This window comes from Larimichthys crocea, chromosome I, assembly GCF_000972845.2.
Source record: "Larimichthys crocea isolate SSNF chromosome I, L_crocea_2.0, whole genome shotgun sequence".
NCBI classification, from domain to species: Eukaryota; Metazoa; Chordata; class Actinopteri; family Sciaenidae; genus Larimichthys; species Larimichthys crocea.
The window spans coordinates 43,120,509-43,144,937 of NC_040011.1; the positions used below are offsets into that span (position 1 = coordinate 43,120,509).

Consider the following 24,429-nt stretch of genomic DNA (forward strand, 5'->3'; position numbering starts at 1 on the left):
GTTACAACGTTGCACAACAAACATTCACGTTAACGTCACCACAGCACAGTTTACTAACATGTTAAACACTCCTCTTTTCCTTTAGGGGGCCACAGTGGTTTATAAAAGACGACACAATGTAGTGACAGTGTCCCTAATTAATCTAGCTATTAGTTATAGTTCAGGTGTCTTACCGGACGAAAGTCAAACATGTCTTCGATGCCCCGAGTCTCCATGTCAGGCTAATGCTAAGAAAACAACCGGAGAGCCCTGGAATAAATTAGAGTCAGGAACGTTTCGACGGCGGTGTTTTTTCTGTCGTCCCGGAGGAGTAAACAGGCAGCTAAACGTACGCTGTTTCCTCCCGCCCCCCCGAGAGCTTGAAGGAGTTGAGTTAAAACGTCGTCCCGGAGCCGGAATTGTCCCAAGTTTAAGTGTTAGCTTAGCTTTCCTCTCTCTCGTCCGTCAGCTCCGCCAGCAGCAACAATCACACTTCCGGCCCGGAACTCCTCCAGAAATAAATCTGCGCTTTTGTTTAAAAAAAAAAGAAAAAACAAGTGAGTGAGTCCTTTTACTTTTCAAAATAAAAAGGGTCCACCCATAGGGAAAAGACGGAACATTAAGATGTGTTGGTCCGCTCTACTAGTGGTTGTATGTGGTTTTATATTTTATACAAACCAGACTTTTTTTTTAATAAAGAGGGCCAGATTTGAACGGTGTGAAGATGCCCGGGGCCCAACACTAACATTTAAAAATGAAAAAATGAAACAAATAAAAGGTTACAATTTTGTTTTCATTGTCACAATTATGATTAATTTTTCATGACATGTAACCAAATCTAAGCCAATCAGGCGTGAACACATCTAACAAACCGCCTTTCTTTCAACATCTGAAGTTCAGAATAACAAAGAAAGAAAGGAAATACTTAAACTTGCAATGAAGTTTGATAACATAGCTTTAACCTCATGTTCATTGTAAGCATGACTTATTAGGAAAAGCAATTGCAAAGTCTGTGTAACAGTGTAAGTTTTTTAGAAACATATCGCCTGTCTTGTCGAAGCATTCAAGAAAGTAAGATTTATGGTCACATTACAGATATATAACACCAAGCCAGTTTATGTCCTTAGAGTTCAAATGCTTCATGATGTCAACCAAAAATCGTTCCAGCCATACAGTATCTGACAAATCCAGAGCAGGCCATAACTGCTGGTGTTATATATCTGTAATGTGACATAAATATTACTTTCTGAATGATTTTGACAAGACAGAGCGATATGTTTTAAACTTAAATGTTAACAGACTTTGCATTGCTCATAATAAGTCATGTCTACAATGAACATGAGGTTAAGATATGTATCAACTTCATGCAAGGTTAAAGTATTCCTTATTATTCTTTGTTATCTGACTTCAGATGTGAAAGAAAGGAGGTTTTTAGATGTTTTCACGCCTGATTGGCTTAGATTTGGTTACATTGTCATTAAAAAAATAATATAATTGTGACAATGAAAACAAAATTGTAACTTTTATTGTTCATTTTTTCATTTTTTAAAATGTTATGTTTGGCCCCCGGGCATCTTCCCACTGTCAAATCTGGCCCTCTTTAAAAAAAAGTATGGTTTGTATAAATAAAACAAATACAACCACTAGAGAGCGACAAACATCTTAAATTTTCCAGTCTTTTCCCTATGGGTGGACTTTTATTTTGAAAGTAAAGGACTCACTCACTTTGTTTTTCTTTTTTTTTTTAAACAAAGCGCCGCTTTTATTCTGGAGGAGTCCTGGGCCGGAAGTGTTATTGTTGCTGCTGGCGGAGCTGACGGAGAGAGAGAGAAGCTAAGCTAACACTAAACTTGGACAATCGGCTCCGGGACGACGTTTTAACTCAACTCTTTCAACTGCGTCGGGGAAACAGCGACGTTAGCTGCCAGTTTAATCCTCCGGACGACAGAAAAAACACCGCCTGTCGTAACGTTATGACAATTTATTTCCAGGGCTCAGGTTGTTTTCTTAGCATTAGCCTGACATGGAGACTCGGGGCATCGAAGACATGTTTGACTTTCGTCGGTAAGACACCTGAAATATAAATAATAATAGATAATTAGACACTTTCACTACATGTGGTCGTCTTTATAAACCCACTGTGGCTCCCTTAAAGGAAGAGGAGTGTTTAACATGTTAGTAACTGTGCGTGGTGACGTTAACGTGATGTTGTGTTGTGCAACGTTGTAACACAGCTGTAAGGTTAGAGGTGGTGGTGTGTGTGTGTGTGTGTGTGTGTGGTGTGTGTGTGTGTGTGTGTGGTGTAACTTTGCCATATAAAGGTAAAGCAAACATGCAACACCAAAAATAGTGCCCCATCAGTGTGAATACAGGTGGTGCATCATGAGGCCTGCAGGTGTAGCTGTGCTGACTGTGGTGTAGGCTGGTGTCAATCATGCAGAGACACGTGAAAACTCGTTGAAACCAAAGCTGAGGCTAAACTGACAGTAACCGTGTGTCGTAATGAAAGAGCTGGGTTTATTATTATACTACTAATAATAATACATTTTATTTCTGTCACCTTACAGAAACAAACTAAAAGAACCAAAAAGTATCAAATTACAAGAATACAACATTAAAAAACAGGTTAGAATAGGACAATGCAATTGAATCAGATGAAGAAGAAGATATACTTTATTCATCTCCAATGGGGAAATCTTTTTTCACTCTATTTTATTTTGACATGCATTTTAACCCAGAACACATGCAGTACAAGATACAAGGGCTCATAGACATGCAAATGTGGAGAGAGATGGTGGAGTGATGGGCAGCCCCCCTGAGAAGCGCCCAGCGAGCAGTTGTGGGGGATTGGTGCCTTGCTCAAGGGCACCTAGGCAGTGCCCAGGAGGTGAACTGGCACCTCTCCAGCTACCAGTCCACCTTCCATATTTTTGGTCCATGTGGGACTTGAACCGGCCACCCTCCGGTTCCCAAGCCAAGTCCCTATGGACTGAGCTACTGCCGTCCATAAATCACCTATTATGGAAAAGGTGATTTTGACTTGAATTGTGTGAGTCAGTTGTGTTGTGGAAGAATGAACTAGAGACTTCTGCAGGCCGACAAGGTTTTTATCTTCTTTGCAAAGAAAAGGTTGGTTCAACACGCGAGCGGTGACAGATGGAGAAAAGACCCCAAGCATGGGGACACCTGGATATTTATACCTGAGGGGCGACTCACGTCCTTTTGTCTGCTCAAGAAGACGCCCCCTTCACAAAGTGTTTTCACACCCTTTTGTCTGTTGCAAGTATCGGCACCGACCAGGTGTTTGACACCTGAAGTATCCTGCAGGATCTTTTAGGTGCAAAGTTGAGTCTAGGCATCACAATTCATCCTTTCATTGGTTTATAAATCTTAGTCCCACCTGTTCAGATTTGCTTTTAACCCTCTGGGGCACTCAGGTCCTCAGGTAGAGGCTTTTTAATCCCCCTGAAGTCAGAATGAAAACCCACAATGAGGCATTTTTCCTTTTTTATTATGGTCCAACCTCCCATGAAGACCTGAGGACAGCAGATGATGCTCATGTTTTTAAGAGCAAACTTTTAAAAATCTGGCCTTTACCTGAAATTCAAACATCTGGCAAGCATATAGTGGATGGATGTGGAGGTTTGGTAGTGGTTAGGTTAAAATAAAAGTAGTCCACACGTGGTTCATCTTTTAGATCAGGTTGCACAAAGTACTGAGACAACAAAAGCAGAAGTGCACTGGCAGAGTAATCTACACACGAGCAAGCGTATATAAATGATAGTGCAGATTAATATGACTGTGTTTATAAGGCAGTGTTTCTCAAACTTTTTACACAGCGTACCATCTCATAGTACCTCCACTGTGATAGATGATGACCCTGTTCAGCTCCATGAGGCGGGTTTATTCCTGATGAGAACATTATTATTGTTGACTGTAGATGTAGACGTTTCAGTGTTTTATTTTCTTAATGTCTCGCCATCATATTTTAATTCTTAATTAATCATGAGTGTATGCACGCCACATGCACGAACACGACTACACTGATGTCCAAACAAACCATTACAGGACATGCAAAACTCCTAAAACTGTGCAGTATTTTGATAGTATATGTTTTTAAATTCATTTATTTAATTTTTAAAATGTATTTCAGAGATTCCTCCCTATACCAAGAGAGAGACAGTTTAAATGAATACATAGATATATACAGCTTGGCTGCAGCATCAGTTACAAGTCAAAAAATGTAAATACAAGTGTAATTATATCATATTAAACTAAGATATGAACAGTATTAACAGTGTAGTGCATTCAAATTGGTCGACAAATGAATGTACAGTATGGATTGTAGCGTAAAATACACTATATATCCAGTAAGACAGTATAAGTAAGTGTTGGTGTGTGGCGTGAAGTTCAGTCAATGTGATGGGGGGGTCGGGGTGGGTTTAGATTTAGTTTGTTTGCTTCTGATTAAAGTTGCGTTACCTTTTCAAGTCGCTCTCTGTGTGACTCATCGTCTGTCATTAAACAGACATTACTGGCATTAAACCTTTTTTAACGTCTCTCTAAAAATACATAACACATAAAATGTTCTCTGATTCTGTCTTTGTCCAGGTTTCCCAAAGACGCCGTTGTTCTCCTGCTGCTGCTGGTTTACTTTCCAGTCGGCGTTTGTTTGATGCTGATACGGATTTTTATCGGGGTTCACGTGTTCTTGGTCAGCTGTGCACTTCCAGAAAGTTTTGTTAGAAGGCAAGTACTTAAAAGTGTCGGGACTTCTAGTGACACACGACAAAAAAACCTGCATGTTATTCACGTTAATGAGACGATAGCTCTGGTTACATCTTCCTGTACGTCTTTTGTCCTCTTTAGATTTATTGTAAGGATTATGTGCTCAGTCCTGGGGATGCACGTGAGACAGAAAAACCCTCGCTCCAGAGACAAAAACACCAAGCTTTACATGTGCAATCACGTGACAGAGTTCGACCACAACATAATCAACCTCCTGACCCCCTGCAGTACTGTGAGTGTTGGACTTTTAACACCCTCTTTTGATAAACAATGTTATACGATAAGTAAGATTGCTACATGCTTCCTGTGTTAGTTTGCACCTGCCGGCATGTGGCAACATGTCTGCAACATGTCCTCTCAAAAGTTTGCTGCACAGTGTTTGTGTAGAAGTGTCACAGTTGAGTGAAGTGCTAGTATCTGTAGTTTTCATTGTGCTTACATTCGTATTGATCACTGGTGCACTTTCACACCTACACGTCAGTGTTACATTTGAAACAGTGTGAAAACTGCCAGGATGAAAGTACACCATGTCCCGTGTGTAAACAGTGGCTTCAGATGACACATGCAGCTTGCAAACCGTGCACCGGTGCATGAAGCATAGTAAAATCTCACACGCTTTTATTTGATCATTGTGGCGTTTTACTGTTACATCCAGTGATTGCAGCGTCAGCTGAGCTCGCCGTGTGTCTCCTCTTCTTGCACGTTAGCCCCAGTTAGAGGGCTCCACAGGCTTCGTGTGCTGGGCCAGAGGCTTCATGGAAATCCATTCAGCATCTGGGCAGGAAGCGGTAGGAGAGTCTCTTCAGAGGTACTGCTCCACTGAAGGCACCCCACCTTTGCTTCTGTTTCCTGAAGAGGACACCACAAACGGACGTGCTGGCCTGCTGAAGTTCAGGTTAGTCAGGTTATTGATGTAACCACCCATGTTTTCTTTATGCCGCTGAGAATGACACAGCTACTGTTTGTGTATTTTCCCCCACAAATTCTGCTTCAGCTCTCTTGTTTATGGTTTTGGATCGTCTTCATATTTACATACAATAATCAAAAGCAGTCCTACAACTGTGCAAACTGTTGTTTGGGATCAGTACTTGCGCATTAGAGATGGTGATCTGGCCTCATACTCAATGACTTTGGCTTGATTTTAATCAAGCCAGCCACAAAATAATCATTCATCTTCCGTAAGCACTTGTGAGATGGAGATGAATTACTTTGGCGCTTGTTTCTTGCTGCTAATTTCCCCGTAGAGTTCTATGGGCAAATTAGTGTAAGGAACTGAAAGCGGGTGCAAAATTGATTCATTTTAATCACTAATTTGGGTAACTCGTGCAGTATACCTGCAGCTGGAGACACCTGGAGACACACTGCAACCTAAAATAGCTCAGAGGAGCTCTCGGTAATATGATTTTTGATTGCAGAGCTCTGAAATAAATTTTATATTAGTTTCCACTACACTGAAAGTGACTAAAACACACCAGCAACACTGGCTATTTGTCCTGTGATTCTCTGTGTTAACTTTATGAATATGTCCAAATGTGTATTTGTATTTGTAAGGATTGAAAAAAGTCAGATTTTTCAACTAACATACTAAATCTATTTGTTTCCTCTCAGTTCTTGGCCTTTCTCACTGACTGATTCCATTCAGCCTGTGGCCTTACGGGTGACCAGACCATTGATCGCTTTGGTAATGTCATTTGAAACTTTGAGCACAAAAATAGGAGATACCATTACCCAGATATGATTATCGGCATTCACTGTGTGAGATTGTAATGACACGTAACCATGTGACTGCCTCTAACACTAACAAAATGTTGACGTACAGGAAGAAGAAGGAAATCAATAAGAGAAAATAATGTTTTTATATCCCAGCTATGGAAAATCATTACGAAATAACCCAGAATTCCTGGAAATATCAGTGAGTCCTGCTCAGTGATCTCAGTACCAAGACTGATTCTGTCTCACGTTCAGGTCGACAGGATAAAGCAGCACAGCTATTATTATTCTCCACATGTATAGCTGAATGTAGGGCGTGTCACACTACACGCTAATATAACAATATGAGTGACGTCATTGTCTTGTGTGTCCACAGAGCACGCCAGAGTCGAGTTGGTTGATGGAGCTTTTGTGGACTTTTTTTGCTCCATGTACAGTGTATCATGTAAGGTACTAAATAATTTGTATCATTATTTTCTATCAGCAATTGCTTTTTTAAAGTTTGTTGTTGATGTAACGAGCACGGCTTTCATATTGAGTTTAAGTTTTTTTTAAAAATAGCCTCCAGTTGATTTTCATTCATTTCCGTCGCCGCAGTCGTCGTCAGTATTAACTTCTTATTTTTTTGCTTTTTCGCGTCTCATTTTCATGCCAGTTGGCTCCCACCAGTATCCATACAAGACGGGGAGTCCATGCAGGAGTTTGCCAACAAAGTCCAAGAGGTATAACCAATATTTGTCAGCTGAGTGGATTAATAAAGTGTTATGTAACGGTAAAAACAAATATGTGGGAATGTCATGCAACTTAGACAGTTTATCTAACTTCTGGCGCCTGTGCCTTCAGTACACCCCAGTCACTCTTTAATAAACTGAAATGATCTCACTGTAATTCCTTAAAAACACATTATCAGACTTATGATTCCACCCTGTATTTTGTTCACTAATGACGCTGACGTTGTCTTATGTGTGTCTTTAATTTCAGCTGCTAGCCGGTGAACTCGGCTTGGTCTCCACCAAGATCACTAAAGCTGACAAAGCAGAGCACATCAAGAGGAAAAGACACACCGTACCACAAACATCTACCAGTAAATTAACACGCACACATTTACATTTAAAGGATTTAGCTACTAGTTTTTTGAGTTTTGAGGCGATGTCAGCTGTTCTGTTTCCGTCCTCCAGGTGTCAGACCTGCCTCCATCGGCCTCGGTTTCATGGTCCAGAGTTTGGGCACAGATGATCGTAGGATTGCTAAAATGGCCCAGCAGGTGAAGGACGTGCTGCCTCATGTCCCTCTGAATGTAATCGCAAAGGACTTGGGTAAGAATCAGTTTCACTCGCACTTTAACATTTGGACCTTGTAAAATATTACCTTGGTGTGGAGAATAGACTGGTTCTTGTTTATTGGTGAAGCAACACAAATCAAATCAAATCAAATCAATTTTATTTGTATAGCCCAAAGTCACAAAGTACATTTGCCTCAGAGGGCTTTACAATCTGTACAGGGAGTGACACCCTCTGTCCTTAGACCCTCGGTTCGAGTGAGGAAAAACTTGCCCACAAAAACCCTTTTAACAGGGACAATGGATTTGATTCGATCCGATTCATTCTCATTTATCGTTAGCTGGTTCCTTCCTGATGGAGAGGAGAAAATAAAAGGCAACATATTAATTCACACAACTCGAACTTAAGGGTCAATTAACAATTGAACAAAAAACTTAGTAATACAGCTCAATCTTAAGAAAAGGGAGAAATTAGTATATTATTGATTTGAGGTGGACGAGGTGGGGATTTTCTACAGACCTCATGTCCTTGTCGCCTCTTTGAAATGTACTGTGTTATCTACCACACTCTGCTCCTGTTCAATCAGTTTGTAACGCACCCTCCACAAACTCCATTGTCTTTTGATCGTGTGCAGCAAAAACCAATTGCATTGACACCACCATAACAAATCTGCTGGAGAACAAGGAGGAAACTCAGATGGAAGCGACCGAGACGTCGACTTTCGGGCCTACTAAGAGCAGCTCCTATTCCTCCGGTCCTGCTCCCACCATAAAGGTTTGACGACGCTGCCACACGCTGCTTAGGATCCATTTTAATTAGATTAGATAGAAAATTAAATATTGGACATTTTAGTTCAGCTACTTTTATTGTTGTGACACTTTTTTTACATAAATGATAATTACATTTTTTTCCATCCGCAGCCTGCTGCCAAATCTTTTGGGAGATCACCAGCTGACAGACATTTGTCTCTGCAAGAGAGAAAGGAAGCGCTGTATAATTTTGCAAGAAGGTGAGATTTTTCTTTCTTTCTTGCCATTAGCAATGTCACATGGTGAAAAGAATAAACCTCTCTCAAAGGGCAGCTATACATTGTGGAATAAAAATGTTCTGTTAGTCTTTTAACTGTTGTTTCAATCAGAAAATGTGCTCCATGTCTGTTCAGTTCATGTTAATAACCCCCGAGAAAAGCCAAAGCTGCTTAATTATGCACAACAACCTGCACTCGTGCAGAGGTGAACAGTTTTTTTGCAGTATTCATTTGGCTCAGGATTTACTTTAAATACATTTCCAGGGTCGTGTCTGTTGCTCAGTACTGATTCCACATAGTGTTAAACGTTTGGTGTGTCTTCACTAATTTAGACCCTATAGACCTCCAGACTGTCTCTGAAGCAGCAGTCAGAGACTAACCAACATGAGATATTTTAACAGTTTTATCTCTTTGGCGTGAAGCTTGTTTTTTAGAACGTAAGTCACCTGATGATAATGTGGGTGATGATAAGCTCACTGTCTATGTCTCTTGACCAAAGCTATCTGTCTCTCTTTCAAACCATCGGACACAAACCAAAGGAAACTTCTTAGCGTCACCATTTTGCAGCGTAAATTGCGAGCTAGACTCTAGATTTTGGAGCTGATTCATGAAATAAACAAAAGCCAGAACACAACAGGGAGAGTATCAGAGTTTAGTCCATGAATCCACCTGGATAGTCTCTATTCGGGCTGACTGTGGAGGTTTGATCGGTCTGTGCATCTTCTTTTAAATCCTAAGAAAGACTTCGATGTCAACAGGTTTTTGAATATGCACAAATGACACCATGACTACGTTTTCAAGAAGGTGGCTGCATGAATGAAACAGGGAGGCTGTGTGATAGCGGCATGTTAACAGGAATATTATTGGAATATTCATTTTCATTATGGATGTAAACATCTTAGTAGAAATAAAAACACTTTTTCAGAATTAGCCCCCAAGTGACTAAATCAACTACTGCTCGGGAAAGTTATTTACATGGCAAATTTTACCCCTGTGGGTCTCAGAGTAACCATGCATTGATTTTTATTCAAACTGTCACTCTAGGACAAAAATAATTTAGAAGTGTGGTGTTACACTTAAATTAAAATCCCATTTAAAATGTGTTTTTTCAAGTTTTGACCATATGGCACTGCATTCATCTTAATCTGGAGTGTGAGTCCAGAAGACAGTGATGCATGCAGCCGTTTAAATAAATCTGTTTCTCTCTCATCCAGACGCTACATCGAGAAACACGGATTGGATCAAGAGGACGGTCACTGAACACACTTTGGGGTCAAGCCATCATTGAAAACAGAGAGAAGCATATTCAACTTGCATAGCTGTCTAATTTGAATGGTGATTTTATATTCTGTCAACGGGTTCTGTTGAGAAACGGACTTCGTCAGTTGCAAATAGTCGGAGACGAGTATTCAGAATATGTATATGTTGATGGAACGGTGATTATGCATGTGTTTAATTCCTCATTCTGGCTGATACATAATTTTGATAACAATTTGTATTACGATCCACTGACTGTGAATCATCTATTTATTTTTATAATGTCCAGAGTCGTCGATGAAAATAAAGTTCAGCTTGACCTTAAGAAACTGAGTGTGTTCATTTGACTCAGATCATGACTTAATTATTTGTGTATTTCATTTATAAATGTTTTTAATTCATGTCTGCATTTCCCCCAAACATAAGGCTTCTAAATGCTGCCATAGGAGGGAGCCAGAGAGTAAAACCTAATCTTGTGCCCCTGAAGCTCTGAGAAAATTCACTTTTAGTCTCTTGCCCTCTTTTTAATTTGACATGTCAAAAAAACAATAAAACCAAAAGACTATAGATTGCTGTGTAACAACGATTCATGTATTATAAGTATATAAGATTGGGTATATGAAACAGATCAATTAATCAGACAAAAAAAATGTAACTGCAGAATATTGCTGCCATCATTTTGCTGTGAGGAAACACCAGAGACAAGTAGATTAAAGTAATATAATAATTTAACTACATAAATAAATAATAGTAAAAAAATATATATGGTAACCGAATTAAAATAGTTTAAGTAAAAGCCAGATTTTAAAAACATGAGCATTAGCTGCTGTCCTCAGGTCTTCTGGGAGGTTGGACCATAATAAGAGTGATGCCTCACTGTGGGTGTTATGGGATTTTTAAGAAAAAACTCTTGAATAAGGAAGACTGGATTCAAAGTATCAAAGTTTAAGATGAATTTATTATTCTTGTACAAGAAGGAGCTTTTAACAGTGCAACACACAAAAAGGGTTTACAGAGAAAAGGCTCCTCGAGGAGCTCTAACAGTTGGTTCTTTACATTTTTAAAAAAAATGGGCTGTCTCGGACACCTCCCTCACTGATGAGTCTGCTCAGTAATGAACATTATGTATCAAATGACACTTGTCAGGCCTGTTTCTCACGTCCTTGTCTCTCCTGTCCTTGAACTACTGATCTACAATTATCTCTCCCTGCCATCCTCAACAAAACACAGTCCAAATAAGGGAAGTGCACGAGACATGCAAAAAAACAGGAAACACACAATCACATGAGTTAGAACATCTGAACTCCAGTATAAATCCTAATTTTTATAACAGTGGGTTTTCATTCTGACTTCAGGGTGATTAAAAAGCCTCTACCAGAGGACCTGAGTGTCCCAGAGGGTTCATAGGTTAAAAGCAAATCTGAACAGGTGGGACTAATAAACCAATGACAGGATAGTAAAATAAAGAGTCTATCTATCTATCTATCTATCTATCTATCTATCTATCTATCTATCTATCTATCTATCATTGCCATAAATGTTTTATGTGCCGTAAACGTCTCATTCCGCACAGTATTTCGTATTAATGGACACATTTTCTCAAACATTAATCAGATTATTATTATTATTAGTAGTAGTAGTAGTAGTAGTGGTAGTAGTAGTACTAACTAGTAGTAGTTGTAGTAGTAGTAGTAGTAGTAGTTGTTGTAGTAGCAGTAGTAGTTGTAGTAGTAGTAGTAGTTGTTGTAATGGCAGTAGTAGCAGTAGCAGTAGTAGTTGTAGTACTAGCAGTGGTAGTAGTAGTAGTAGTAGTAGTAGTAGTAGTAGTAGTAGTAATAGTAGTAGTTGTAGTACTAGCAGTGGTAGTAGTAGTAGTAGTAGTTGTTGTAGTAGTAGTAGTAGTAGTAGTAGCAGTAGCAGTAGTAGTTGTAGTACTAGTAGTAGTAGTAGTAGTAGTAGTTGTAGTAGTAGTAGTAGTAGTAGTAATAGTAGTAGTTGTAGTAGTAGTAGTAGTAATAGTAGTAGTTGTAGTAGTAGTAGTAGTAGTAGTAGTAGGTAGTAGTAGTAGTAGTAGTAGTAGTAGTAGTAGTAGTAGTATTTATTCGTTTTAAACTTTTTGGTTTTGTTTCTCTGCGACTAAAATATATTTTAACGACACTGACATTTCCCACCGCGCCTGAACGCATCTCTCCCCGCTGCTCCGGATGTGACGTGTCCTCTGGGAGGAAGAAGAAGCCGCAGAGCAGCTGGAGCGTTAAAGATGTCCGGGGTGGAGGAAACTTTGAACGAGTCCGTGGACGTCAAAGAGGACAAAGAGTTTGACGTGGAGGCTGACGAACATGCCGGGGAGGATTACTTTGTTGATCCCACTCGGTATTTATTTTACAGGTAACGATTTTACCCGAGTGTGCCCGAGTGTTTGGAGAGCTAGCTCGGCTTAGCTTAGCTCGGACTGTCAGTCTGTAACTTTAGTTTGTTTGAGATGTTCGAGGTTTAAAGTTTAGTTTAAAGTTTAGTTTAAAGTTTAGTTTAAAGTTTAGTTTAACGGTACCAGCATGAACTGCAGCGTTTGTTGGATCAGTGACAGGTTAGTAAAGTCAGTCACAGCCCTGCAACGTTTAGCAACATTTAGGAAACGCAACCACAACATTACATGTTTGTTTCACTAGACAGGTAGACAGACAGACAGACAGGTAGACAGACAGACAGGTAGGTAGACAGACAGACAGATCATTCATGCAGACAATAAAAATACATTATTAACCTATAACACATCATCCATGCATTAAAACAATTAATTAAATTGAGATAGATCTAAATTCAAGTACGTGCAGCTAAATTAAACATTTGCATATAATTTTAAATATGTGCAGAGGAGTTAAACTGTAAACATTTGCATAGAAAATAAATATATAACCGTGTTAGGAGGTTAACCCGTGCTAAACATCTACACAGAGACTATATAGAGAAATAGAAAGTGACCGTAGAGGTGAAAATGTTTTATAAAAACATGAGAAAGAAATACAAGTGGAGTAAATAAAGGACTGTGAACAATTAAATGAGGCTAAATGAAAGACACAGCATGTAGCAGAGGGAGTGGCTGCTGCTTTATAACTGTCATTATTGATACCATGTCTCCATCACAGTTTATAGTTAGTTGATGATTTGCTGCTGTGCATCCGTGTCTATCTCTGTCACAGGTTCCACTGCTGCTGTAATCATTCTATCATTCATTGTAATTGTACAACATGTTTGTGTTGATTTGTTCTTGTACACGTGACATCTATTGCACGTCTGTCCATCCTGGGAGAGGGATCCCTCCTCTGTGGCTCTTCCTGAGGTTTCTTCCACATTTTTTCCATTTTAAAAGTTTTTTTTGTGTCACTCGAACCGAGGGTCTAAAGACAGAGGGTGTCACTCTCTGTACAGATTGTAAAGCCCCCTGAGGCAAATTTGTGCTCTACAAATAAAATCTGATTTGATTTGATTTAGTCAGAAAGTCGTCCATTGTGCCTCCTGTCATGACTGAGAGCTGCCGTACAGTCTGATGGCCTTGTGCCTCCTGTCATGACTGAGAGCTGCCGTACAGTCTGATGGCCAGGGGGACGTATACGTATTACATTACAGTACATTAGAAACATCGGGGCAGTTTTAGTAGATCAGTAGACGAGAGAAAAGGAAAATAAATAAATAAATAAATCCACCTCCGTGTTTGTGTTTCAGAGACCGAAAGGAGTGGGCCGACCTGGAGCCTGTGCCTCAGGATGATGGACCGAATCCCGTGGTGAAGATCGCCTACTCTGAAAAGTGTAAGAGACGAGAATAAACACGCTGTTTATTCATTCTCACAGTTTACATTGAGGTTTTGGTGTTATATATATATAATATGGAAATAATATATTTAACACGCAGTCTACTCATACTGGGCTGTATATACTGTACTTTATTGAGTTTGTCACATGTAGAATACATACAAGCAATGATAGCTACGACAACAACAAAATATGAAATGAAATAATGATCATAATAATAATTAAATAAAGCAGCAGCAGTGATCATCCTCAAATTAATCCAACACTCTCATCCATCCTAAGTCTTTACAACACAAAGTCTGTTGCAATCTCCTTCAACCGTAACCTAACAGAGGATGTTTGTATATTTTTGAAGAAGAGAGCGATCATTCTTCGAGCTCGAAGAAGTCCAAAATCGATGAATACTTCTCTGAGTTTATACCGAGGATGCTTTGCTTGCTTATTTTCCCGTGTCTCTACTCTCCATGCTTCTAATCTTTCTTTGGATGACACCAGAGTCCCTTAAAACAAATATACCACACCTTTTTATTTAGAGTTAGTTAGTTTTGTCAAAGACAGATCTTTATTTTTTGATGATATTAAATGTTTTAATTGTAAATATTTGATCATACTCCTTACATATCTTAAAGGTAGCTAACTGTGCATGTATAGATTTATATCTACCTACCTCCATGTGCATGACACAACCTGTGATATAGTTTTGTTTGTTTACCTGTCAGGCTCCTTGTTTTTTTAGCTGTGCCAATAAAAGTAATTCTGGTGAGAGTCGCACAGAAAACAACATGAGTGAAAGTGAGGAAACCTGCAGATCCCTCAACTGTAGCTTGTGATAATTTACTCATTTGAATGTATCACACTAGAGACACAAGTCCAAACATTCAGGAGTAGTTCTGGTCTGAACTTTGTTGCTGAACATTTTTTCTTTCTGACAGTCGCCGATGTTTACGACTATTTCCGTGCTCTCCTGAAGAACGACGAGAGGAGCGAGCGTGCTTTCGCCTTGACTGCAGACGCCATTGAGCTGAATGCCGCCAATTACACAGTTTGGTGAGCGCGGCGCATGTTTTGAATAGAGAAAACGAACGCACCACGTAGCAGTGTCTCATTTTCATGACATGGAGGGGAACAAGAACAAGAGACGTAATTTTCTGTTTTCAAAATGGTACTTTTGGAAAGTGCTCGCACCTCCTCAGTACGACGTTTTATCTTTGGACCCGTGTGTGTGTGTGTGTGTGTGTGTGTGTGTGTGTGTGTGTGTGTGTGTGTGTGTGTGTGTGTGTGTAGGCACTACAGACGAGTACTGCTGCAAGCCTTGTCAAAGGATCTGAGGGAGGAGATGAGGTACATTACTGCCATCATCGAGGAGCAACCCAAAAACTACCAAGTGTGGTGAGTGTAAATTCATCTTTATTGCTGACGCAGCTGTTGGGTAATAGAATAACTTTTGATATAAACAGTTTGAGTTATTTTCTATATTTCGTTAACGTTTTTTTTTCCAGGCACCACAGACGTATGGTGGTCGAGTGGTTGAACGACCCCTCGGAGGAATTGGAGTTCATCGCAGACATCCTCAGCCAAGACGCAAAGAACTACCACGCCTGGCAGCACAGACAGTGGGTCATCCAGGTAGGTGTTGGAGCTCTCGGCAGAGTTTGGCTTCAGAAACGTGGACTGAGATTCAGCTTTCTGCCCACTGCGAGCCACCCTGCCAGAACGAACCCTTTTACTTATTCATTTGTTGCTGTTGTGCCGTTTTTAGTCCATCTGTGGTCGGCGTTTGTTTCATGCATTTGCAGATTAAAAAGCACTACGTGATCACATAAACAGGTGACGTGTTGCCAACATTTTTTTTTTTTGTCTTATTCGATGTCCAGGAGTACAAACTGTGGGACAACGAGCTGGAGTTTGTGGAGAGTCTCTTGGAAGACGACGTGAGGAATAACTCCGCGTGGAACCAGAGGCACTTTGTCATTTCTCACACTACGGGCTTCTCTGATGCCGCCATAGTGGAGAGAGAGATTCAGTGAGTTGGACAGAAAGTGATCAGAGCTCCTACCAGAAATATCTTCTATTAAAAGGATCTCAGGCTTTTCATACAAAGATATAATGTGTCTGTTTACGTGTTTAGGAGTCAATGTAAGTCAGAAATTAGATTTCTGACTTCATTTCTTGCCAACCTATAGATATGAACAAGCTGTATGACTAATAATAAGTTTCTAATTCTAATACTGGCCTTGTTCCAGATTCCTGAAGTTTTCTGTCTCATGCATTTAACTGGTTTTCCTCTCTCTGCCGAAGATATTGTCGCAAACAGATCAGGAAGGCTCCCCACAACGAAAGTGCGTGGAACTATTTAAAAGGGTAAGATGGAACATTTTCTGCAGTCTATCTTAAGTTTGTATTTTCTTGATGTATGAATCTGCCCAAAATGTTCTGTCTGCGCCTTCCTCACAATATATATCATGCTGCAGGGGGGAAACTAACTCCAGGCTAGGTGATTAAAAATGGAAAAGCTCACTGACAGTACCTGTCTATCTGTCTATCTGTCTTTTTTTTTCGGTCAAGGATGCTGCAAGATAGAGGTCTGTCATCTCAGCCAGGCCTGCTGGAGAGAGTACTGGAGCTGAAGCAGACACATTGTTCACCTTATCTTCTAGCATTTCTGTTTGATTGCTATGAGGATGCTTTGGAGAACAGCAACCAGAAAGAGAATGCGGGGGAAGAGGAGCAGAAGGAAAACTTAAAAAGGGCTCTAGAAGTAAGAGCTTAATTTAAGGAAGATACAGCCATAGAAATTGTTCTAAATTTGTGATGAAGGCTGATTTAAACCCCTTGTGTGTTTCTTCTCCCACCATTTAAGATTTGCGAACTTCTCGCACACGAGAAGGACACCATCCGGAAGGAGTACTGGCTGTTCTTGGGACGTTCTTTAAAGAACAAATTTGGAAGCAGCGGCCCGTCTGACGAACCTCCCCTCGAACCGTCAGCCCCGGCACCTCAGCCACAGGAGATGAGTTAGACCACGAGGAAGACCTTGCACCATTTCCACTCCTGTCCTGCTTCATCATTAATGTCGGCAGAGCCAACTCATGAAGTCTGATGTTACTGTAAATTCCTGAAGAAGTCTGTTTAAAATAACCACTAACATGCAATAACCTAACGTGGCGGGATTGAGGTTGAATCATGCAAATCTCCGCCGTACTGAAGTGTGATAACATCTGTGTTAGAAAAGCGACGTTTCAAACGTAGCGGCTCATATTTTTAAAAATTATTTGTTACCTTTTTACTCACCCGAAACAACCATCGGCATCAAATCATTTAGCCAGTTTCTATCATCATCACTTTAGACTTATATGAGCGGCTCATCTCTCTCTTGTGTTTTTGTCTTCTGAACCTTTAAATCTGTGTTTGACGGCAGTCCCCACGACGACAGCACTGACAAACCCGTGTGAGTGCGTTTACATGCAACACATAATTCAATTTAATGTCTTTGAGTGAAGGCAGGAACATGTAGAGAAAAAAAAAGGAGCATTTTGACAAGTTTATCTCATTCCTTTGTGTCGTTTTTTAAAAATATAATTTATAAGTTTTGTTATGTAAGATTTGAATGGACCGATTGGAGTATTGTGTGCATGTAAACCCACTTCTTGCTACATTTTTTTTTTTTGATGTGTGTTATAAGGGAACGGAAATAAAACAGTTTGTAGTAATACTGATCTGTAAAGCTCCAGCAGTGATAATAAAGCAGATCAAATGCAGCCGTATGCTGCTGCATTCTGATCAATGACACGCACAGCTTCCCCCTTTTTCTTTTTTTAAAATCCAAATCTATAACAGTTGCTCTAACTGAGCCACTGTTTTTTTGTTTTTTTCTTGCTATCGGGCAGTTTGTTGTGTTTCAGTCCTCCAGAGCTGTGCTGCCAGGAGAAAACCGGCGAGTCTATACGCATACAGCATATGTCCTGGACTCCCTCGGAGCTGGGAAATGGATTTACTCCACTAGATGCAGCTGTTTCTACTTCTGCTGACGCCACAACACAATCCATATCTCACAGTTTCTAACCAAGCAGTTGCTTTGCCAGCAGTGTGTAATTACAGCTTCTCTAAGTACTTGATATCAGAGGAGGTCGGCTTGCTTTTCTCTCTGCTTTTCCTCCTCTGTGTGGAGGGCGCTGCGATCAGCAAGTTCACGTCATCGCAGTGATGTGAGAATGTGGGCTGCATGACACTGTGATAGTACAGCACATAAAGGCAAATCATGTGATTAATTTAGTCTAATATACTCTTAAATTTTCCCCGCATCCTTCAATGTGACTTTGAATGAGTCTGAGTGTGAAGCAGCTGCTTTGTTGATCAGGAGCTGAAATCACAAAACAGGCCACACGGCTCACAATCCAGGCTGCCAAGTGAATATGAATATTGGCTGCGCTGTTTCATCTTATTAAACAAAACAGATCAGGTACCTGCTGCATCACTTCAAGCATTGTTTGGAGGACAGTGTTCCCTAGTGGTTAAACCTAGAACAAAAAAAAATCTAAACCGGTCGCAGACAGTGTGTAATTAAAATACTAATTAAATCCAGCACCGGTCCAAATAAACCCACCCAGGTTCTTCTGCAGTCTTCAGGCTATTGAAGTTATTAAATGCAGGTGACAGAGACATAATCACAGCCAGGAATCTGTCTTCTGCTGTCCACATGTGACTTCTAGTTATCACGGAGGATGGTGTGATGCCACCGGCCACTTTTTAAGATGCACGCTCAGACACAGTACAATAACAGGAGACCAGAGTATCAGTGTAGAGTCCTGGATGAGATCCAGCTTGGGGTTTTTGAGACATCTGTTTCTTATAAATGGAGGAGAAGGCAGCTAATCCCGTGTGGGATTCTGCAGCCTCCCCGTTTATCATAGAGTCAGCCACGTATTGTTTTGTCTTTTAACACCGAGACAGGAGCATTGATAACCAGAACCATGCAGCACATATAAGGGTTTTAAGAGGGGGGGCATATTTGCATAAATACTGTAATTCAACACAAAGAAACAGACAGCAGAAGGAAGCAGCAAAAACTCGTGACTCCATGTGACGTCTCTATCACCTGTCAAACTGTTTTAACACAAACACTTTTAGAAGACGAGAGACAATTCAGCAGCTGATCATCCTCTCAGGTAGTTTGAACGTTATGTGGCCAAAAAAAACAGATACACGCAGTAAACTAAAGACCTCTATATCAAAAATTAATATTTAATTACCAATTAATTTCAATGGAAACCAGACTTATTGATAATATACTTTGATTGACTCCTCTTCTAAGGCCTGCAACTGAAATAAATACAAAAAATGTTCAAGGTGAATAACTGCTTTTCTTAGTCTGGCCCCTGTTTGAAATACAAAAAGAAAGAAACATGAAACCTGGTGCGTGTGTGCTCAAAGGATAACACTGATATTATTCTATATTGCTACTAATATCAACAAAAGCCCTAAACCATGAATTGTGTTACCTGTTCAGTCTCAATTGTTGTCCAAAAACGATTAAAAACGTGTCAGTGAGTCACGCTGTTACACTGCCTGACATGTTCCTTCATTACAAAGAGCACACACACACACACACTGTTCCAGTGCCTTAGATACTCGCTAATGTACAGCATGTGTATAAATCCATGACTGAAAATAGTCCCCAGCAAATCCTGTTTGAGTAAACACATTAATTGTTACGGGAATTTGAAAGAGAAACCCTTAAATAAGGAGGATCGGATTCAAAGCATCAAAGTTGAATTTATTATTCTTGCACAAGAAGAAGCGTTTCACAGTGCAACACACTAAAGGGGTTACAGAGAAAAAGGCTCCCTGAGGAGCTCTAACAGTTGGTTCTTATACATTTTCCTAAAAATGGGCTGTGTCAACCCCTGTAAATTGTTAACAGACCATTTGCATATAATGCATCTAAATGGTTTTCATCAACATAATCAGTAGCCAGTATATCCCCAATCTAGATGTCACCTCTCTGACCTGTCCCTGGCCCTCATTCATACATTAACCTGAACTTTACCTTACCCTGCCAGTCTCCGTAAAACATCAATAAAGGGAAGTGCCCTCAAGACATGTAATAAATAGGAACAAACATCGTAGTTAAAACATCTAAATAGCTGTGTAACCCTGATTTTTATGACATTAATCCACCTGAACGAAGTCTGGAAATGGGACTGATTCCAACATTGTTGGCCTTTTTGTGAAGTGAAGCCAAAAACTGCAGTTCCTCAAACGTCCACTTGAGGCTGGCTACAGAAGTGAATCAGTCTCCATAAGTCCCCATGTTCAAATGTCCAACTTCACAGCAGAAATAAACATGTTTACAGCCTGGTACAAAAAACAGTTTTGGTCTCTGTAACTAATTTCCCTGTTCATGACAACTGTACTGAGGGTGAATTTTTATAAAACTTACCTGTTCAAGTTATATTAAAGCTTAAACTTGTGCATAATTTACAGCATGGCCACTTTGATTGACACAATGGTGCCATTATAGATGGATTGTTTGAACACCCAGGCTTCATTCAGCCCCCCTCAGCTCTACTGATGATCCAGGTCTTTGCTGACATTTATATTAGTTGGGAGGTGGAAGAGGTAGGACTGCAAACATGGCAACAACCAGATCTTCAAAAACCTGCGGGTGACGTCACACATAAGTCTCGAACCAACCAGTCAGTTTACAGGTGACTTGTCAGTGGAGTTTATGTAAGAAAAGTATAGAAATAAATCTGCTTTATTCTTTAATCAATCTCTCGTTCACATAAAGAATTTTGCTTGTGTGTCAATATTTAATTTTAAAAAATGGCAAAATGCCAAAAAAAAAATCTATAAAAACAAACATCTCTGACACTGTTTTAACCTCACGCACCGCATCATCATCATTACACCTCTTCCTTCCTACTAATGAAGCACTGTCACGGCCTGATCATCATCATCATTACCATCATCATCATCCCAGCGGTGTTCTACAATAGAGGAAAGAGATCTTTTAATAAAAAACTACATGGATGTCCATTAAACAAATGCCACTATTAATCTTCTTTAAGACACAGCAGAACAATCACAATGACAGCGCTGAGTCAGTCGATGCACGGATGATGATTTATAAGCGACTGAATATTTTTAAGCATAGAAAAATTACAGAATGGACACACTGCTCACACGGCAACTGCGGTTAGTCTTTATGATTTAAACACGGATTTAGTTAGTGTGGCTCTTTACTCAATGAAAAACATAATTACCAAGAGTTTTTTTTAATTAAAAGCCACTCCAAAACAAAATGAAAATATTTTTATTTGGGCGATGAAGTCTGTTATTTAATCAAGTAGTGCAGTTAAAAAGTTAAATTGACTTTTGATTGACAAGTATTAATTTGCTTTGAATTTATTTTAGTCAGTGACTCATAATGGAAACACTGGTGACAACATTAATGATTGTATCATGACATTTGATATTGTGTTTTTGTTTTCCAGTATTTTATTTCTAAAACTCTCCAAATGTTCAGTTATTCTCTTCACGTCGAACCTTTCCTGTGGATACTGCTACACTTGATGCCCCATCGAGCCTCGTCTGCAAACATCTCCTTCACCGGCCCTCGGCTTTCAGTGGCCTTAAACAAGATCCTGTTTGGATTCTCAAAAACATGCACACAACAAGAGCGATGGACAAATTCGCACCAAATCTCTCGCTTTCTTCCAGGGTTGGCAAACATCTACAAACAAAAACGTGTGAAAAGTAAATGAAGGACAAAAAACTACTAACTGTTTACAGATTGTGAATTCTGCAAGATAATTTTGTCCAGAAAACAAACAAACTGGATTTTATTAAGAAATAGAAAGAGACAGAAAGAGTTCTCAGCCGAACTATCTTGTTTGGATTTGTTTTCATCTCGTCAGAGGTGCTGTGGTTGCACGTTAACTGAATATTTACTACAAAGACTACAAAGGCAGTTCATCTTCTTAATTAAGTTCTTAAGCAGGGGTCCCAAAGCATGACGATGATTTGCACACAGGACAATTTAACAAACATAATTCTACATTTTTATGAGGGAGGGACTTCAAGACTTCCCTTTTACTCTGAAGTGGGATTTGTCACTTACACTTATGTTTTAATACAAGGTTTCAGCATTGAGGAACAATCAGGCTACATTCACGGTTTTATTAAGAGTCATTATGAAGCTTTCAAGGCACTCCTGTAACCATAGAGACCATGAGAGATGGCAGCCCCATCTGCAAGAAACAAAAGTTCAAGTGACTGTAATGTGTGGCTCCATCTCGCAGTTGTGGCCCTAAACAACCCTGTGTGTATTAGATCATTAAATAAGTTAACACCAAAATTATTTGAATATCTCACTCCAGGTTAGGAGCCCTGGGGGGGTGTTAGTGTTTGGACCACCGAGAAGAGGAGGATTTCAGGCCTGGTGTCGTGCCAGAACGGGAGCTGGACAAGCGGGTAACCAGATTTAGCAGCTTCTATGGACACAACGACAGGCAAAGAGGGCGTTGACGAAGGAAGCTAGGAAAAGAAAAGGAGAGAAGCTGTCGGACAAGAATAAATCTGGGACTGACTTTTAGTCGTTGGCGTAAGCTTGGTGAAATAAAAGGCTGAAAGACGCCGAGCTGGCTTTATGCTGCTGTAGTTTCTAGTCCATAAGTAATGTAATTAGAACAAATACCCGTGTACAGATGTCCTCCACTCTGAGCTAAACCACAAAAATAAAACTTTCTATATAAATGATTCTCTACGCCCGTTAACATCTTTCTTTCCTTCGCCTCTTCTTTGTTCGTTTTCCCTACAGTCGCAGCTGACAGGCCTTGCCCCTCGTTCGTATCCCGGGCCCCGACAGGTTTTCCGCCTCCGTATCGATTCTGTGTAGTTCTGAGTCTATTCCTCAAACATTGTTTTTAGTCCCTTCTCGTCCCAGTCAACAGCAGCTTTAGATTCATTAATATTTATGGCCTAACACAGGATTTTACAGGCTGACCTGTCACCGCTGTTGTAACTGCTGCCGTAAAACTGCATCTCAGAAGCCGAAACAGTCCCTTCACAGCTGACTCTTGGCACGCAGCTGAAGCAATGGGCACACACACACACACACACACACACACACACACACACTGTGACCTGTACTGATTTAAGTTAAAAAGCTGCTCTTGAAGGGAAAAAGGTGATTATCCCACAACATGACGAATCGATCCTTGGCCTAGATTTATGTTTGTTTGATCATGTTTTCCAATGTACTGTAGTGTTAACATGCGATCTGAGGAGTGAAATTAAATCAATGTTTGGTTACTTCTCCTGCAGGCCTTACAGCCTTCCACCTCTTGCAGGCAGCCTTGTGTCTGAAGGGGGGTGATCTTACCTATTAGGATGGGAATTACTTTCCTCTTCAGTAGCAGCATCTTCCAGGTTTGTGACCATGACAGGGAAATTGTCTGTGTTATGGAGGTGAGCGGGGCCCCCGATCAAAGACATATGCTGTTAACAACTTCTGCTTCATCAAATTTGTCGGACAATTGAGTTCAGTAGTTTTTTCCCTGAGATTAGAATGCATGTTGCGTACCTGTGAGTTAACTCGAGCCTTTTTTTCCTGAACCGGTCTGCTCCGCTCCAAGTTTATTTGTATACCTCTTAATCACAGTTACAGTCTCAAAAGGCTTCCCGACGCCCACATACGGAACAACAAATGTGAAAATTGGTTTGAATTCTGCTGATCGGCAAAGCGTGGACATCGAACAATGCTCTAACGGACTAAAAGCTGTGCTTCTTCCTGCTGAAATCTGAGTCAAAGGATGTGTATGATGAGTCCAGTCAGTCTCATGTGTCAACATCCGCTGGAACGCCAATGAAGCGACGCCGACTGCCAGCGAGCAGGACTGCCAATCAATCAGCAGATCATCAACACATCATTCACTGCATCTTCGCTCATCTGCAAACCTATGCAAAGTAGTAATGACCTAATTAGACTCACACACACACAGACACACACACATACTGGCAGCTGTACTGGTACAGTCAATGAGGTGGCTCATTGTGATGAATGGATGGGCGAGGGCTTTCCCCTGGTGTAATTCTCTCACCTGCACCCATCAAACGTTTGGTTCATTAAGTCAAAAACTCCTCTCTAAGTTTTCACATTCACGGTAAATGAATTGGAAACGGATCAAACGCAACAAACTGCAACAGTTTGCCAGCAGGTCACACCGCCGGTTCATTTTTCATTTCCTTGAACTTTTCTCAGATGGTCCACTCTTGAGTTTGGGAACTAATTTTATCATTTTTCTAACGACTTCAGCCGGTGTGGTTCTATTAGGTGGCAAAGTCAGTCTTTTGGTCGGTCCACCATTTGAATTTTGCTGTTGTGCCACCATGAGGTTATCTTTCTAACAACTTAAATACCCGCAACTAATGACTTTCCTAACAGTCTGTGAAGGTTCTCAGTCATCCAAGTTATCTTTCTTCGAGAAGGGTTAAATCTGAGGGGCGACATGCTGGTTGCAGATGAAGATGTTTCAAGACTCATCCGAGAGGCTTCTTCGGTTCTGAATGACTG

General features: G+C 40.3%; 2 protein-coding genes across 3 annotated transcripts; both read left to right on the forward strand.

Annotated features, from left to right (window-relative positions):
* Positions 1-1,911: 1,911 nt before the first annotated feature.
* aup1 (AUP1 lipid droplet regulating VLDL assembly factor) lies at positions 1,912-10,381 on the forward strand. 2 transcript variants are annotated; one of them, XM_019273959.2, is made up of 12 exons: positions 1,912-2,043; positions 4,591-4,728; positions 4,849-4,999; positions 5,475-5,662; positions 6,376-6,448; positions 6,854-6,927; positions 7,133-7,199; positions 7,459-7,561; positions 7,656-7,793; positions 8,392-8,531; positions 8,678-8,766; positions 9,999-10,381. In XM_019273959.2, the coding sequence occupies exons 1-12, from the start codon at positions 2,003-2,005 to the stop codon at positions 10,042-10,044; spliced, it is 1,248 nt and encodes a 415-aa protein (XP_019129504.1). In that variant the 5' UTR covers positions 1,912-2,002; the 3' UTR covers positions 10,045-10,381. The 2 variants fall into 2 exon arrangements, 1 of the variants encoding a protein (XP_019129504.1); XR_003463473.1 differs by lacking the exons at positions 8,392-8,531; positions 8,678-8,766; positions 9,999-10,381 and adding an exon at positions 8,058-8,362 and having other exon boundaries at positions 7,656-7,894.
* A 1,842-nt stretch (positions 10,382-12,223) lies between these two features.
* fnta (farnesyltransferase, CAAX box, subunit alpha) lies at positions 12,224-17,646 on the forward strand. Its single transcript, XM_019273962.2, has 9 exons — positions 12,224-12,429; positions 13,765-13,850; positions 14,786-14,900; positions 15,138-15,242; positions 15,353-15,479; positions 15,728-15,876; positions 16,152-16,214; positions 16,419-16,611; positions 16,714-17,646. Exons 1-9 carry the CDS (start codon positions 12,302-12,304, stop codon positions 16,870-16,872), a joined length of 1,125 nt encoding a protein of 374 aa, XP_019129507.2. The 5' UTR covers positions 12,224-12,301; the 3' UTR covers positions 16,873-17,646.
* The last annotated feature ends 6,783 nt before the right edge of the window (positions 17,647-24,429 follow it).

Excerpts from the sequence above, each read along its gene's own strand:
- fnta (XM_019273962.2), top strand. The coding sequence starts at position 12,302 with ATGTCCGGGGTGGAGGAAACTTTGAACGAGTCCGTGGACGTCAAAGAG. Across the intron at positions 12,430-13,764 it reads ACTCGGTATTTATTTTACAG|AGACCGAAAGGAGTGGGCCG; the intron begins GTAACGATTTTA and ends TTTGTGTTTCAG. Across the intron at positions 15,877-16,151 it reads ATAGTGGAGAGAGAGATTCA|ATATTGTCGCAAACAGATCA; the intron begins GTGAGTTGGACA and ends TCTCTGCCGAAG.
- aup1 (XM_019273959.2), top strand. The coding sequence starts at position 2,003 with ATGGAGACTCGGGGCATCGAAGACATGTTTGACTTTCGTCG. Across the intron at positions 7,200-7,458 it reads TTGCCAACAAAGTCCAAGAG|CTGCTAGCCGGTGAACTCGG; the intron begins GTATAACCAATA and ends CTTTAATTTCAG. Across the intron at positions 8,532-8,677 it reads GTCCTGCTCCCACCATAAAG|CCTGCTGCCAAATCTTTTGG; the intron begins GTTTGACGACGC and ends TTCCATCCGCAG.